The sequence below is a fragment of the Pinus tabuliformis genome, chromosome 3_2, assembly GCF_031772625.1.
Source record: "Pinus tabuliformis cultivar Carrire ecotype Pingquan chromosome 3_2, CPIR1, whole genome shotgun sequence".
Lineage (NCBI taxonomy): Eukaryota > Viridiplantae > Streptophyta > Pinopsida > Pinales > Pinaceae > Pinus > Pinus tabuliformis.
Genome location: NC_142302.1, coordinates 98,702,301 through 98,714,783, shown reverse-complemented (window position 1 = coordinate 98,714,783; position 12,483 = coordinate 98,702,301). Strand labels below are relative to the sequence as shown.

The following is a 12,483-nucleotide window of genomic DNA, read 5'->3' as shown; positions in this document are numbered from 1 at the left end:
AAACGCGGCATTCTTAACAATGGGGAAAATGAAAATGCAAACGGAAAATAAAGGCAGAATCATGTAATTGTATTATCATTGGCATGTAAAGGCGCATGGAATAAAAAAAAAATGAAAAAAAGTTAGTGGACTATGTGGGCCTTCGCATGAGAGCCACATGCCTTGCCACTCTATCCTCTATCACCATTACATAGCATGCAATCTGTAACAGCGCCACTTAAATGTTGCATCAAGCTAACATATGTAACTCATTCAAAAACAACACCGAGGGCCACTCTCTCAGATTCTGCTGACTTCGAAATCATGGAAAGAGACTGGTCATTTCTGGAGAAAAACAGCTCCAATGGAAAGATGAAGAGGGTAGTGGATGCAGCACAGGTTGAGCAGGACTCCAGAGTAGTGGTCTGCTTGGGAACCCAAAAGTTTGTGGATTACCTCTGCATGACCACTCCCTGTGTTCTACCAGTGATGCACTATTCCTTGCTGGAGTTGGCTAATATAAAGGAGAAGCATGACAGTGTGAAATGCAGGCAAGGGGACATTGTGGGCATGCCCTCTTCTTTGCCTCCCTTGGATGTTGTCTTCATAAACTGCCTTCCTGCCTTGAACCACTCTCTTCCAAGAATTCTTGACGCCGTAGTCCGACGCTGTGTACCAGGTAAGCTTCTTCATGCCTTTCCGAGGCTCTGCGGGATCACCCACAATCTTGAAGCAAGCTCGCAACCCGTCAATGTTGGCAGAAGAACTGGAAAAGCTTGAAAGGTATGCTCCAAGGTCAAGATCATACACTAGAGGTAGATCCGAGCTGCTACAGGTGACTCCTCAGGTTTGTCTGAGCTACCACAGGCTAGTCTCCAAAGAGCGAAAATGGACAGTCCTCTCATGTTTAAGCGCAGGTCCGAATTCTGGAGTCTGAGGTGCCACAGGTCTGCTATAGTCCAAAATGGAGCTCCTCTTTAAGTCTGCAACAGTCTGAAGTTGATAGACCTTTCACAATCCTCCACAGTGTCGAGTAGGTCTGTTGCCACAGTGCCGAGGTAGTGCAAGCTTAAGCCACAGATCCCAAATGTTACAGTTTGCCACAGTCCAGGTAAAGTGTAATCTGAGCTCTCGTCCATCTGTACTGCAACTTGCTTTCCATACACACAAGAATGTAAACAAGAATGTAGATAAGTACAGTTCCTATAAAGTTTGGGGTTACTAAGCATACTGTTATGAAAAGCTTGAACAATAGACCATGTAAAGCTTGAATAATAAACATAAATTATTAAAATCGCAAGGACCAGGAATATTAGCGAGCCAGAGAAAAGTTTGTCACTGTATCAATAGATTAGGAGTAAACAAGAATGTAGCTCAAATACAGCAAGTTTGGAACGTTATTCTGCAAATACCGGCAATATTAATACGGCGGCGTCTGTACACATACATCAAATTTGCAATGAATTTAGGTTCAAGAAAACACAAACTTACCAGAAAACGTTATTCTGCAAATACCAGCAATATTAATACGGCGGCGTCTGTACACAGTTTAAACCCTGCTGCTCGCAGATTGTAAAGAAAAACCGAAAATCCCCGGAGTCACAATCACAATGCAAGGTGACAAAGGAGGGTAGCAGTGTATTTAATGAGATGCAGTGGGCCGACGTCAGAAAGACACGGGTGCAGGGCATGCACAAAGACACGGGTGTAGGGCAGGACCTCTCCACAGAGCGCGTACATTGTAACAGGGAACACCACCTTTGCATACCCGCCAGCATACCCGCCAGAAGTAATGCTAGCATTAAAACCATACACCCCTGACGGTTAGCTGAAAATGCACCGCACTTAATTGCTTTAACATATGGTTTAGGTTCGGATTACCTTCGGATTACGTTAGGTCCTCGGGAGGAGGCCAAATAAGGTGATTTATAAATATGTCTTCAAGAAACTTGGTATATAGTTGATGAGCGGGCATCAAAAGCAGGTCAATTAATGCTAAATAGCTCGCGAACGATTACTATAGTCCATGCCTGAGGGCAGGGACTAATAAAATAAGGGAAAATAATGGAAATTTGAAAGTGAACAGATTGGTTAAACTCAAACATTACCTTTCAACAGGCCAGCAGAATCTGCGCCTCTCAACAACAACATAAAATAAGGGAAAATAATGGCAATTTGAAAGTGAACAGATTGGTTAATTCGTTTTGGTTAAAGTCACTTTTAAGAGGTGTAGGTTAATTTCCTAGGTTGGTTCAAGCTTTTAAGATGAAAATCATTAATCTAATTTAGGTTCGTTGAAATCATTTTAAATAAAACCCGTTAATTTATTTCAATAATTTTTTTTTTAATAAAATTTAGTAATCTAAATCAATTCAAGTTTTTAAATTTTTTTTTTATTAAAATCATTTCCCGATGCCTTAATTTCTTAAAAAATTAAAAAATTAATAAAATAAAAATTTTGACTTACTTTATATCTCGACAAAGAGGAGAGTTTTGAATTGGGAAATATTCTAGCTAATTATGCCGAAGCCCCCCAACTTGAGCATGGAGAATGCCCTCCACTCACATGCACACAAATATGGGAGAGTTATTGAGAATTTTGTTGAAACACACATGCACACAAATATAGGAGAGTTAGTGAAAAGTTGGCTGCGGATTCGAGAGTATCCGCCCTAGAGTATATTATTATTTAGATTATGGAGTTTGATTTTAATGTGAAATCTATAATTTTGTTTAATTATTTCAATAGGTTTTTGTTTTTTCTATTTGTATCCACCCTCGAGTATAGATACACCCTCGAGTATATTATTAATTAGATTATGGAGTTTGTATCCGCCCTCGAGTATATTATTAACTAGCATTTGTATCTGATGTTGCAAAGGAAACGCCGTAAGGCATAAAGTGTGGAAGTGTGGAAGAATAACGATAAAGTGTGTATGCCATAAAGTGTGGAAGAATAACGACATGTGAATGGACATTGTTGAAAGTAAGGGTGGATGATAATGATTTACAATTGATATTTTTAGTTATTTGTATTCTGAGTAAGGATATTTTGTAAATAATAGTAGTGTGTAGAAAAATAACTAAATGGACATTGTTGAGAGCAGGGGTGGATGATAATGAGTTACCATTGAAAGTATTAGTTCTGTATTTTGAATATGGATATTTTGTAAATAATAATAGTGTGTAGAATAATAGAAGCATGTGAATCAACATTGTTGAAAGCAAGGGTGGATGATAATGAGTTATAGTTAATGTCATGTCACAGGTTATCCGTTATCCCCATTATCCATTTAATTGTTGTTCATGTGAACATGTTTTTGTATATTATTTTAAGGCTTTTTTTCAAGTTTCAGTCTCGAGTCTCCTCAACTTGCCAAACCAATTACTATGAAGAAAATATATTAGCAGTTTTGCCATTCCTATGACATTTATATTAAAGAGACCTATAATAAAATTTCTGGAATTCATATGAAAACTATGTTAAAAGAAAGACAGATAAAAATATTATAAAGCACTTCTCAACTTCCCAAACCAATTATTATGAAAAAAATATATTAACAATGTTGCCATTCCTATTATAACTATATTAAAGGGACCTATAATAATATTTCTGCAATTCATATGACAACTATGTTAAAAGAAGGACAGATAAAATATTATAAACCACAACAAAGAACTTCTAAAAACAAGACTAAAAACAAGATTACACTGGCAACATTCACTGGCATCGTTGTTTCCGAGATAAAAAAAATTATTATGGTGAGGACGTGGTCTGAATTCCACTATTCCATTTTCCTAAAAAGCATAAAAAACACATTCAAATCATCCAATGAAACTCTTACTTATAAAGATAAGCCTTTATGGATTAGATTGCACCACAAAAATGTGGAAGAGTAGCCTACGATTGATCACCACAATGAATAGTCTTAATATGCTAGAGGGGCCTGTCATATCTTTTGAATTGGTGTTCAACAAACAAGCCACACATGTAGACTCAACACCAACCTTTAGTTTACTTATAAAATTGCTTGAAAATGATGCAACTTAAAAGCTGAATTTGTTGGATGTTCACTTTGTAATTGGGGCTGCCTCGGCAAAAGACTCCTCCTATCTTTTTCAAATAAATAAAACTTATATCCGTTACAGTTAAAAAAAAAACAACAACAATGTGCATACACTATTCAGTACGACATGGATCCTAGCCCTCAGTAACGAATGGAGCAAGGACTACTATGTGACTCTTGAACATTGCCATTTATGCTGTGAATTTTCTTTTCTCAATTTAGTAATCTAAATCAATTCAAGTTTTTAAATTTTCCGATGCCTTAATTTCTTAAAAGATTAAAAAATTAATAAAATAAAAATTTTGACTTACTTTATATCTCGACAAAGAGGAGAGTTTTGAATTGGGAAATATTCTAGCTAATTATGCCGAAGCCCCCCAACTTGAGCATGGAGAATGCCCTCCACTCACATGCACACAAATATGGGAGAGTTATTGAGAATTTTGTTGAAACACACATGCACACAAATATAGGAGAGTTAGTGAAAAGTTGGCTGAGGCGGATTCGAGAGTATCCGCCCTAGAGTATATTATTATTTAGATTATGGAGTTTGATTTTAATGTGAAATCTATAATTTTGTTTAATTATTTCAATAGGTTTTTGTTTTTTCTATTTGTATCCGCCCTCGAGTATATTATTAATTAGATTATGGAGTTTGTATCCGCCCTCGAGTATATTATTAATTAGATTATGGAGTTTGATTTTAATGTGAAATCATTTTGTTTTTTCTATTCAATATATGTAATTTTTGTTTTTAAATTTATTTATTTATTTATTTAATTTTATAGTTGAAAGGAAAGATTTTTATATATTTGTGATGGAATTTAATTAAAAAAATGATTGAATTTTAGAATTTATTAATATAATGTTTTAGGGGCTTTCAAGTAACTTATTATTGATTAAATTGAACTAAAAATTATTATTAATTAAATTGGATGTTCAATTGATTATGTGAGAAAAAGGTCCTATAAACTTGATTAAAAAACAAAGACAAGGTAGAAATCAAGTGATTGATTACGTGGTCTTGATTAAGGTCTTGATTACGTGGTCATTTAAGTTCTTGGGACAAAGTTATTACATCCTATAGATTCAAGATAAATGGTTTAATAACAATTGTGAAAATAAAATTTGATTGAAAATGAAATGAAGAGAAAATATAGAGTTGTCAGCTCAAATGTGATTTTTTTTCAACCTTTTATTATGAAAGGGCTAATAAGTGAAACTTCAAATTTGATCACTAGGGGCGAGGGAAGTCAGGGTAACACGTTCGTTAATTTGTAAGTTACTTAGAGTTTTTTTTTTTTAATCTAGGATAATCGGTAACTGGTGAGAGTTAGGATCAAATCTAATTGGCTGCCACTATAAACCTAGGCTACGTGCAACCGCCTGCAAGCCGCACAATAGCAGGAAACTTATGCTAGCAGGGAACTTATGCCTCAGCAGGAAACCTAAAACTTATGCCTCAACAAGAAGCGGGAGGTGTCGCACAATAGCAGGTTATGCCTCAACAAGAGGCGAGAGGTGCTGCACAATAGCAGGTTATGCCTCAACAAGAAGCGAGAGGTGCCGCACAATAGCAGGAAACTTATGCCTCAGCAGGAAGCGAGAGGTCCGCTATGGGGTCGCCTACTCTTCTAGCCGAGACACAACAGGTCATATATATATTCAATGAGATTTGAACCCTCATCACCGTTAAACCCCATATCACTATATGTAAGTTACCCAGAGTTAGCAACCACTGCATCTCTGCTATTAAAGCATGGACGAATCAAAAGGAAAGAGAAATATTACCATAGTTTCTGGGATCACTTATCATGTCCAGCAGCTTATCGTATACGTTAATTTAGGCAACTTTAAGAGGGAAAAGTGGCGGTTGCAATTCCTGTAGTAAGGATACAACCGTCTGAGATGGCGACATCATTACCAGTTAAATTGTGGAGAGTAATTTGTGAAGGTAAACGGTCGAAAGGAGGAAAACCGATGAGGGCAAATAAGATGACACCTTCCTCGTAAATGCTCTATCACAATATTGATTACAATTTTAACAGCATGACGGATAACCTGGTAAACACGTGCGGTGGGCTGGCATAAAGACTGGAAATTGCATTACTTACGTGCTTCTTGTTTGCTCGCTAAAGAAACACGATTGTGTAGCCCAGATAGCCATATAAGCGAGTAAGACCAGTCATCTCATTCATCCTCTCCAGCCATATCATTCATCCACGTTGAAAAACATGTAGGATTACTGAAATCATAATAGTTAATGACGTTCTTAAGAAATGTTCTGATTTGGTGCTGTTAAGAAGCAGAAGAAGAAATGGGTGAAGCGGAACGCAGCATCAACTAAAAGATAAGCTTACGTTTCTGGAGAATGATTAGGCTGGTTTCGTTGAGAATAGTCTCAGATTGATTAAAGGGCCAGCCTCTGTGGAGAATAGGCCTAAGCCTAACCTGATGGAGCTGTAAAATTTAGTAAGTACCAATAACCCCCAAAAAATTTAAGATGTTGTGTTTTCTGTTTTGAAATTTTGATTTTTAGTTTTGAAATTTTGAGTCAAGAACCTTCAAGGGGTTCGCTTATGTTGAATTCAAGGATAGTGCTTCACTATCAAAGGCACTGGAGTTGGGTACTGATGAGTTGTCTGTCGAAGCAATGGCAAGAAGTGGGGGACGTGATGGAGGTAGAAGAGGAGGCAGAGGCTTTTGGGATGGGGGCGGTGGCAGAGGCTTTGGGGATGGAGACGGTAGATTCTTTGGAGGACGATTCTCTGAAGGACGAGGTCGTGGTGATGGTCAAGGCACCCCTCGCGGTCGTGGAGATCGCAATGGGGGTCGCGGAACTCCAAAGTTAAATCATCTGCGGCATCAAAGGCTTAACCGACTGCTTCATATACAGAAACAAGGTAGCTGGCTGGCCTAACGAAATTCAAGGTAGCTTAGCTTGCTCGCCTACTTATTTCCACCCATTATAGCCCATGATCCTGATCTCGATATGAGGCTGAAGGATATGGAACTAATGTATATGGGTCTATAGGATGTACAGGTGGTACTGGATATGCTCGAACGAAGAATCTACTACTGGATCAACAGAATTCACTTATGCTGTGTCTGGATCTTTCTCTCCGCCTCAGGTGCTGCCTTCTACGCCTTTGCTTCTTATGCTTCCAGAACTGCTTCTTCGACTAGACCAATCTGTTGGAATGTTAATTCCAACTGCCGCAGGTTACAGGTTACAGGCGGACCGTGACAGCAATGGCAGCGCAGTGATCGTGAGTTTTCCGGCGTGGATTGAACAGAAAACGGCACCGGATTCTCTCGGGTTGATTTCAGGCGAAAGGAATAAACCGGCGATCGAACCCGAGAACATAATGAGCTGACACGTGGTTTACCACTGACGTAACGCAACGTCACGTTCTCGGGAGGTAAACCTCAGCAGTTGTATGGTTTCCGATATCAACCTCCGCCGTCCGATCTCCTCGCGTGTTGTCAGCCGTCGATCCTTGAAGGTGCACGGGCCTGCGTCAATTCAATGCGTTGCGTGGAGTGTTTGTCTTATGGGTTGACCGCCGTGGAAGAAAGGACATGAGATTTAATGTTGATATGCAGATTTAGGTGTGGCTCTTTTAATATGGTGATGGGCATACGTCCCATACGTTTCTTTTTATATTTGTTTACATACGGCATGTGAAGTTTTTCATATAAGTGTTAGTTGTAGGATTTAATACGTATGTGTTTTCGTATTAAGTTTTTTTTGATATGTGAATGAGTCACGTGAAATGTGCTCATTTTTTTGTTTTTTATTGTGTTGACCATTGTTTTTGTATGGCACACGGGAGGCAATGAAAAAGAGGAGTGTGTTCGCAGCAGCGAATGAGAACCAGAAATGTATGCACAGCAGTGCGAAGAAATTACAAGGAACAGATTGTAATGTCTTTGTGTGGTATTGTAAAAACAGAGGTGTAGCAAAAACCATGTGTGGTTTTGCACAGTAGTGCATGAAGAAAAGAAACGAAGTGGAGCGCATGTGTTTTGAATAAGTTTTTTTTTATAGGTTGGATTTGCATTGAAATGCAAATGAAAAGAGCGCTCAGGTATTTTTTGAGATTGTGAATGTAATGTAAAGATTACTGTATGTGTAAAATATTTTTACAGCAGTATGTGTAAAAATAGTTTTACACCAGCAAATGTAAAAATGGGTTTTACTGCAGTAAACCCAGCACAGTAATTTCTCAGGTGAAAACAGAGTTTTGATGGATGAAAGTAATTTTGGTGAATCCCTCTCAGCAAAGAGGATGAATGTTATTTCAGGCTTTATATTTTAATCAATAGAAATATTTTTATGGCTGTGTAATGGGCTGTTATGAGTATATTTGATTTAAAGCTTCCCTGTGCAAAGATCCTGGAACAAAGAAAACAGAGCATTGGCTCTGTGGTGTTTGCTTGTTTGGTTTTTGGTATTTTTCCCCATTCAAAAATACCCAACAGAATCAAAACTGGTGCTACCTTAGGTGGCTTGGCTTAGATGGCTGGCTTTCTGGCTTGATTATGGCTTTGGCTTTCTGGCTTTGGCTTGATTATGGCTTTGGCTTTCTGGCTTTGTCTTTATCTTCAGCTCGCTCACTAAGGTATGGATCTGACTCTGTATATGTCACTTAAACTATTGCTGCGGTGGGTAGCTGGCTTGGCTTAGTAATGGTTTTATGGCTTGTTCGCTGTCTAGTGGTAGTATAGTTTTTTAATGCCAACTAGAATACTTACCCTTGTTAGCTTTGAAGCTGTGAACAATTATGTAAACTTACAAATGGAAATTGATCATTCCACAGAAAATTAGAAATCAAAATGTTGTGAATTAATATCCGGAAAAAAAGAGAGATATCACAGGTAGAAGGTTTTTGACCTACATATTGGTCTAGTGGTTAAGAAGCAGAATTGCATCTTGCGGGCCATGGGTTAATCTGTGAGCAGACATGCATCTTGCGCGCCATGGGTTAATCTCCTCCCTCACAGTGCGACATGACATGGTCCTCCCTCACAGACATACATAAACGCCTTAGATTATGACTCAGACATAGTCAGTGGAAACAAGTCTCTCAGAGGTAAAGGTAGTTGAAACAGGTCTGATGAACAGTTCCGATAAATATTGGCTGAAGCCAAAAGACCTCAGTTTTCCACTTGTATCTTCATGCATCGCCATGCCACTTGTTTTGTTTTCATATCAGTTTTCCACTTGTATCCTCATGCATCGCCATGCCACTTGTATCTTTGTGCATAGCTATGCAACTTGTTTTGTTTTCATATCAGTTTGCCACTTGTATCCTCATGCATCGCCATGCCACTTGTTTTTTTTTCAAATCACTGATAAAAACAATATTAGTCTCTAACATTAAACGCTAGAAAACTAATGCTAGCATTAAAACATAGAAGCGTTATGTTATAGAATTGTTGGGCAATTTAAGAAATATATCTTAAGTTATTTTGAGTTTTGACATAGAAGGGTTATGTTATAGAGTTGTTGGGCATTTAAGAAATATATCTTAAATTATTTTGAGTTTGGCCTGGATATGAGGCCAAATAAGATAGCAAAGTCTAATTAAGTCTTTCATTGGATAAGAAAGAATATTCATTCAAATATAAAACTAAAACTTTGATTAGTTTGTGTGTCAATTAGTAGCCACACTCGAAAAAACGATTACTATATTCCCTGCAGCCCCGCAGGGGCAGGGACTAATAATACAAAGCCAATCGACATGAAAATTAATATTGCACCCAAAACGAACATAAAAAGCTAAAGAACTATAAAACCATCAATTATTTTATTGACATCCATGTGCTTACATTCTCCTGTACTTTCAGTGGTAGAGAACCTGAACAACTGTCAAGAATATGCCAGGGAAAAAGCGACACAACCATTGATTTTTCAAAAAATTGAAAAAGTGAATAATGGTTTTTTTGGCAACCTCATACAATACAATTTTGGTTACGAGAATTGTGTTCTAAATAGGCAGATTAATATTCTGCTCGACATTAAATCCTCATACAATTTTGGTTGCTTATCTTAATAAACAATTAAATTTCCTATTTAACATTGAAATCGATCCCAACTCAGGCTCAAACTCAAAGTCAGCTTAATTCCAAAAAAACTTACTAATTTTGTACAGTATCCTATTAGTTTTCCATTTAACATTGAAATTGATCCCAATTCAGACTCAGTCTAAGTCGAAATGTCTTCTCAACTTTGATTGCAGTATCCTAAATAAACAGTTTAGTCATCCACTTAACATTGAAATTGATTCCAATTCAGATACAACTAAACTCGAAATAATTTCTCAAAGTGCAATCTTTTTTTTTCACAAAAACATTCTAGGTATTTATTATTATTCAAAATTGATATTGAATCAAAACTGTTAAACTCGTTAATTTTTAAAAATTAATAAAAATTAGTAAATCTGTAATGATCTTTTAGTTGTAATATCTTGTTTCTGATATTCTTCATAGAACATAATTCCTTCCTCAATTCAAATACCTTTGTGGATATGTTATCGTTCATCATTAAATTGACGAGAAATATGAGAAAATATAATATTTTGAAATTCAGATATCAAAACCTGTATTCTGTATTGGAATCTCAGAAGCCGAGTGTACATTTTGACTTTCCAGATTGGAATTTGTGCTACTTTTGGCTTTTAGCAAACGATATTCTTGATCCTCCATTTTCAATTTCGATTTCATATACTTCAGCTACTTGGCACAGTGCACAGTATGACGTTGACAACCACTATCCCGACATTGAATCTGCGCTGAAAATGTGAAGAGTAATTAGTAATAATTTAGCACCAAGAACTAGAATCAGAATCAATATAATTTGTTCACTGTGCTCAATACAAACCTCAACAATAACCTGATTGCTACCATTCCTGCCCTCTGATTTCTGTTTCCAATTGCAGATGAATAGCTCAAACACCCTTCTAAATATAAAGATCTGGAGAACAGGCTTAGATGCGTTTCGGTAATCAGCCGGGTTTTTTTTAGCCTGCCATTCTTTGAGTCTGCAACGTTGTCTGGCCATTGTAACAGCTTGATGACCACTACTAGAAAACTTAAGGCAATGATGAGGCCTTAACTTTTATAGCAATAGTCATCAAGCTCTACTGTGGCTAGGCAACATTGAGGGCTGAAAGAATGGCACACCAACCAGCAAGGTTGGCGATTGCAGTAACTCATCTACGCTGGTTCCCCACATCTAATTGCAGTAGTAACACTGCAAGGAGCTGGAATAGCAAGAGGAGAAAGCCAGTTTAAATAGAAATTCTTCAGTGGCACTTGTTTCAAGTTTGTAACTCGATTATTGTTTGCAATTTGATAAACTTTACGTGCTGCACAGTTTTCGTTGATGTAACGTTTTTTATATCTGCAGGGTGATGGAATTGATAGGAAAAAGCAGTAAATGGACAGCGCATTCAGAAGATACAGCATCTTACATATAGTCGGCGGCCGCTGTTCATACAGTAAATATGAATTGCAGCAGCTGGTTTGAGTATGCCTAATTCCGGTACACTAGGCGATCCTGTGTGCACTAATAATTTGTATTTCCAGTGTGCCATACCAGAATATGACACTTCTATTATGTATATATCCTGTGTGCCACACAACTGATGAGTGTGTACCCCACCTCACCTCACGGCGATGCCTATTTCCAACACTATAGAAAATTTATTACGCCTTGATATGCGCCGGAGATAAACAGATATAACATGCGCGCGGATGACTATAGGAAAAAAAACGACACGTTATAAGGGGCTATCTCCGACGCATGCCAGGCACAATAAATTTTCTATAATGTTGGAAATAGGCGTCGCCCTCACATCACGCCACCAAGGATGCCTATTCTTTTGAAAAAGTTCGGGCCCTTGAAACAAAGCGAGGAAGGAACGGGGCCACACGAAGAAAATGGTAGGATTGTCGAATGGAAAGCCGTGAAGTGATTTTTATACGGCGTTGTTTACATAGCCCACAATTTGGTGGGGAGGGGGAATTTCTGTTTGGAATTCGGAAAAATTGTTTTCAAGAAATTTTAATGTGGTAATGTTTAAATTGCTTTTTATGACAGAATTAGATTCAGCAACAGTTAAAAATACCGAAAATTGTATTTAAAATTTTCAAAAATTCTTTTCAATTCTCAATATCAAGCCTAAATTTTATGGCAAGAGCTAACCAGCCTGCCATAGGGCATTAAATGCTTCTACGGTGGCTGGTTATGTGCATACTCGATATTGCGATTTGACGTAAAGGAAATGGCATGCCCATACTTCCATAGCGCATGGTATTGTGATCAAATAAAGAGTATGCATTTAACCAGCCATCGTAGAGGCATTTAATGCCCTATGGCAGGCTGGTTAGCTCTTGCCAAATTTTATTGTTTTCCAGATTTTTTTTTTGC

The 12,483-nt window shown here is 37.5% G+C and overlaps 2 protein-coding genes and 1 long non-coding RNA gene across 6 annotated transcripts; 2 read left to right on the top strand and 1 right to left on the bottom strand.

Moving 5' to 3' along the window:
- The first annotated feature begins 268 nt into the window (after window positions 1-268).
- LOC149180018 (uncharacterized) lies at window positions 269-812 on the top strand. The gene has a single exon (XM_089418099.1). It carries the CDS (start codon window positions 304-306, stop codon window positions 757-759), a length of 456 nt encoding a protein of 151 aa, XP_089274225.1. The 5' UTR covers window positions 269-303; the 3' UTR covers window positions 760-812.
- A 5,294-nt stretch (window positions 813-6,106) lies between these two features.
- Window positions 6,107-11,720, top strand: LOC149180016 (uncharacterized). Its single transcript, XM_089418098.1, has 3 exons — window positions 6,107-6,949; window positions 7,081-7,177; window positions 11,461-11,720. The coding sequence occupies exons 1-3, from the start codon at window positions 6,700-6,702 to the stop codon at window positions 11,528-11,530; spliced, it is 417 nt and encodes a 138-aa protein (XP_089274224.1). The 5' UTR covers window positions 6,107-6,699; the 3' UTR covers window positions 11,531-11,720.
- On the bottom strand, window positions 10,581-11,421 carry LOC149180017 (uncharacterized). 4 transcript variants are annotated; one of them, XR_016257431.1, is made up of 2 exons: window positions 10,945-11,421; window positions 10,581-10,843 (listed from the first exon to the last, which is right to left on the bottom strand). It is a non-coding gene; the product is annotated as an uncharacterized LOC149180017 (long non-coding RNA). The 4 variants fall into 4 exon arrangements; XR_016257432.1 differs by having other exon boundaries at window positions 10,581-10,838; window positions 10,945-11,416; XR_016257429.1 differs by having other exon boundaries at window positions 10,933-11,411.
- Window positions 11,721-12,483: the final 763 nt, after the last annotated feature.

Excerpts from the sequence above, each read along its gene's own strand:
- LOC149180016 (XM_089418098.1), top strand. The coding sequence starts at position 6,700 with ATGGCAAGAAGTGGGGGACGTGATGGAGGTAGAAGAGGAGGCAGAGGC. Across the intron at positions 6,950-7,080 it reads GCTTCATATACAGAAACAAG|GATGTACAGGTGGTACTGGA; the intron begins GTAGCTGGCTGG and ends ATGGGTCTATAG. Across the intron at positions 7,178-11,460 it reads GATCTTTCTCTCCGCCTCAG|GGTGATGGAATTGATAGGAA; the intron begins GTGCTGCCTTCT and ends TTATATCTGCAG.
- LOC149180018 (XM_089418099.1), top strand. The coding sequence starts at position 304 with ATGGAAAGAGACTGGTCATTTCTGGAGAAAAACAGCTCCAATGGAAAG.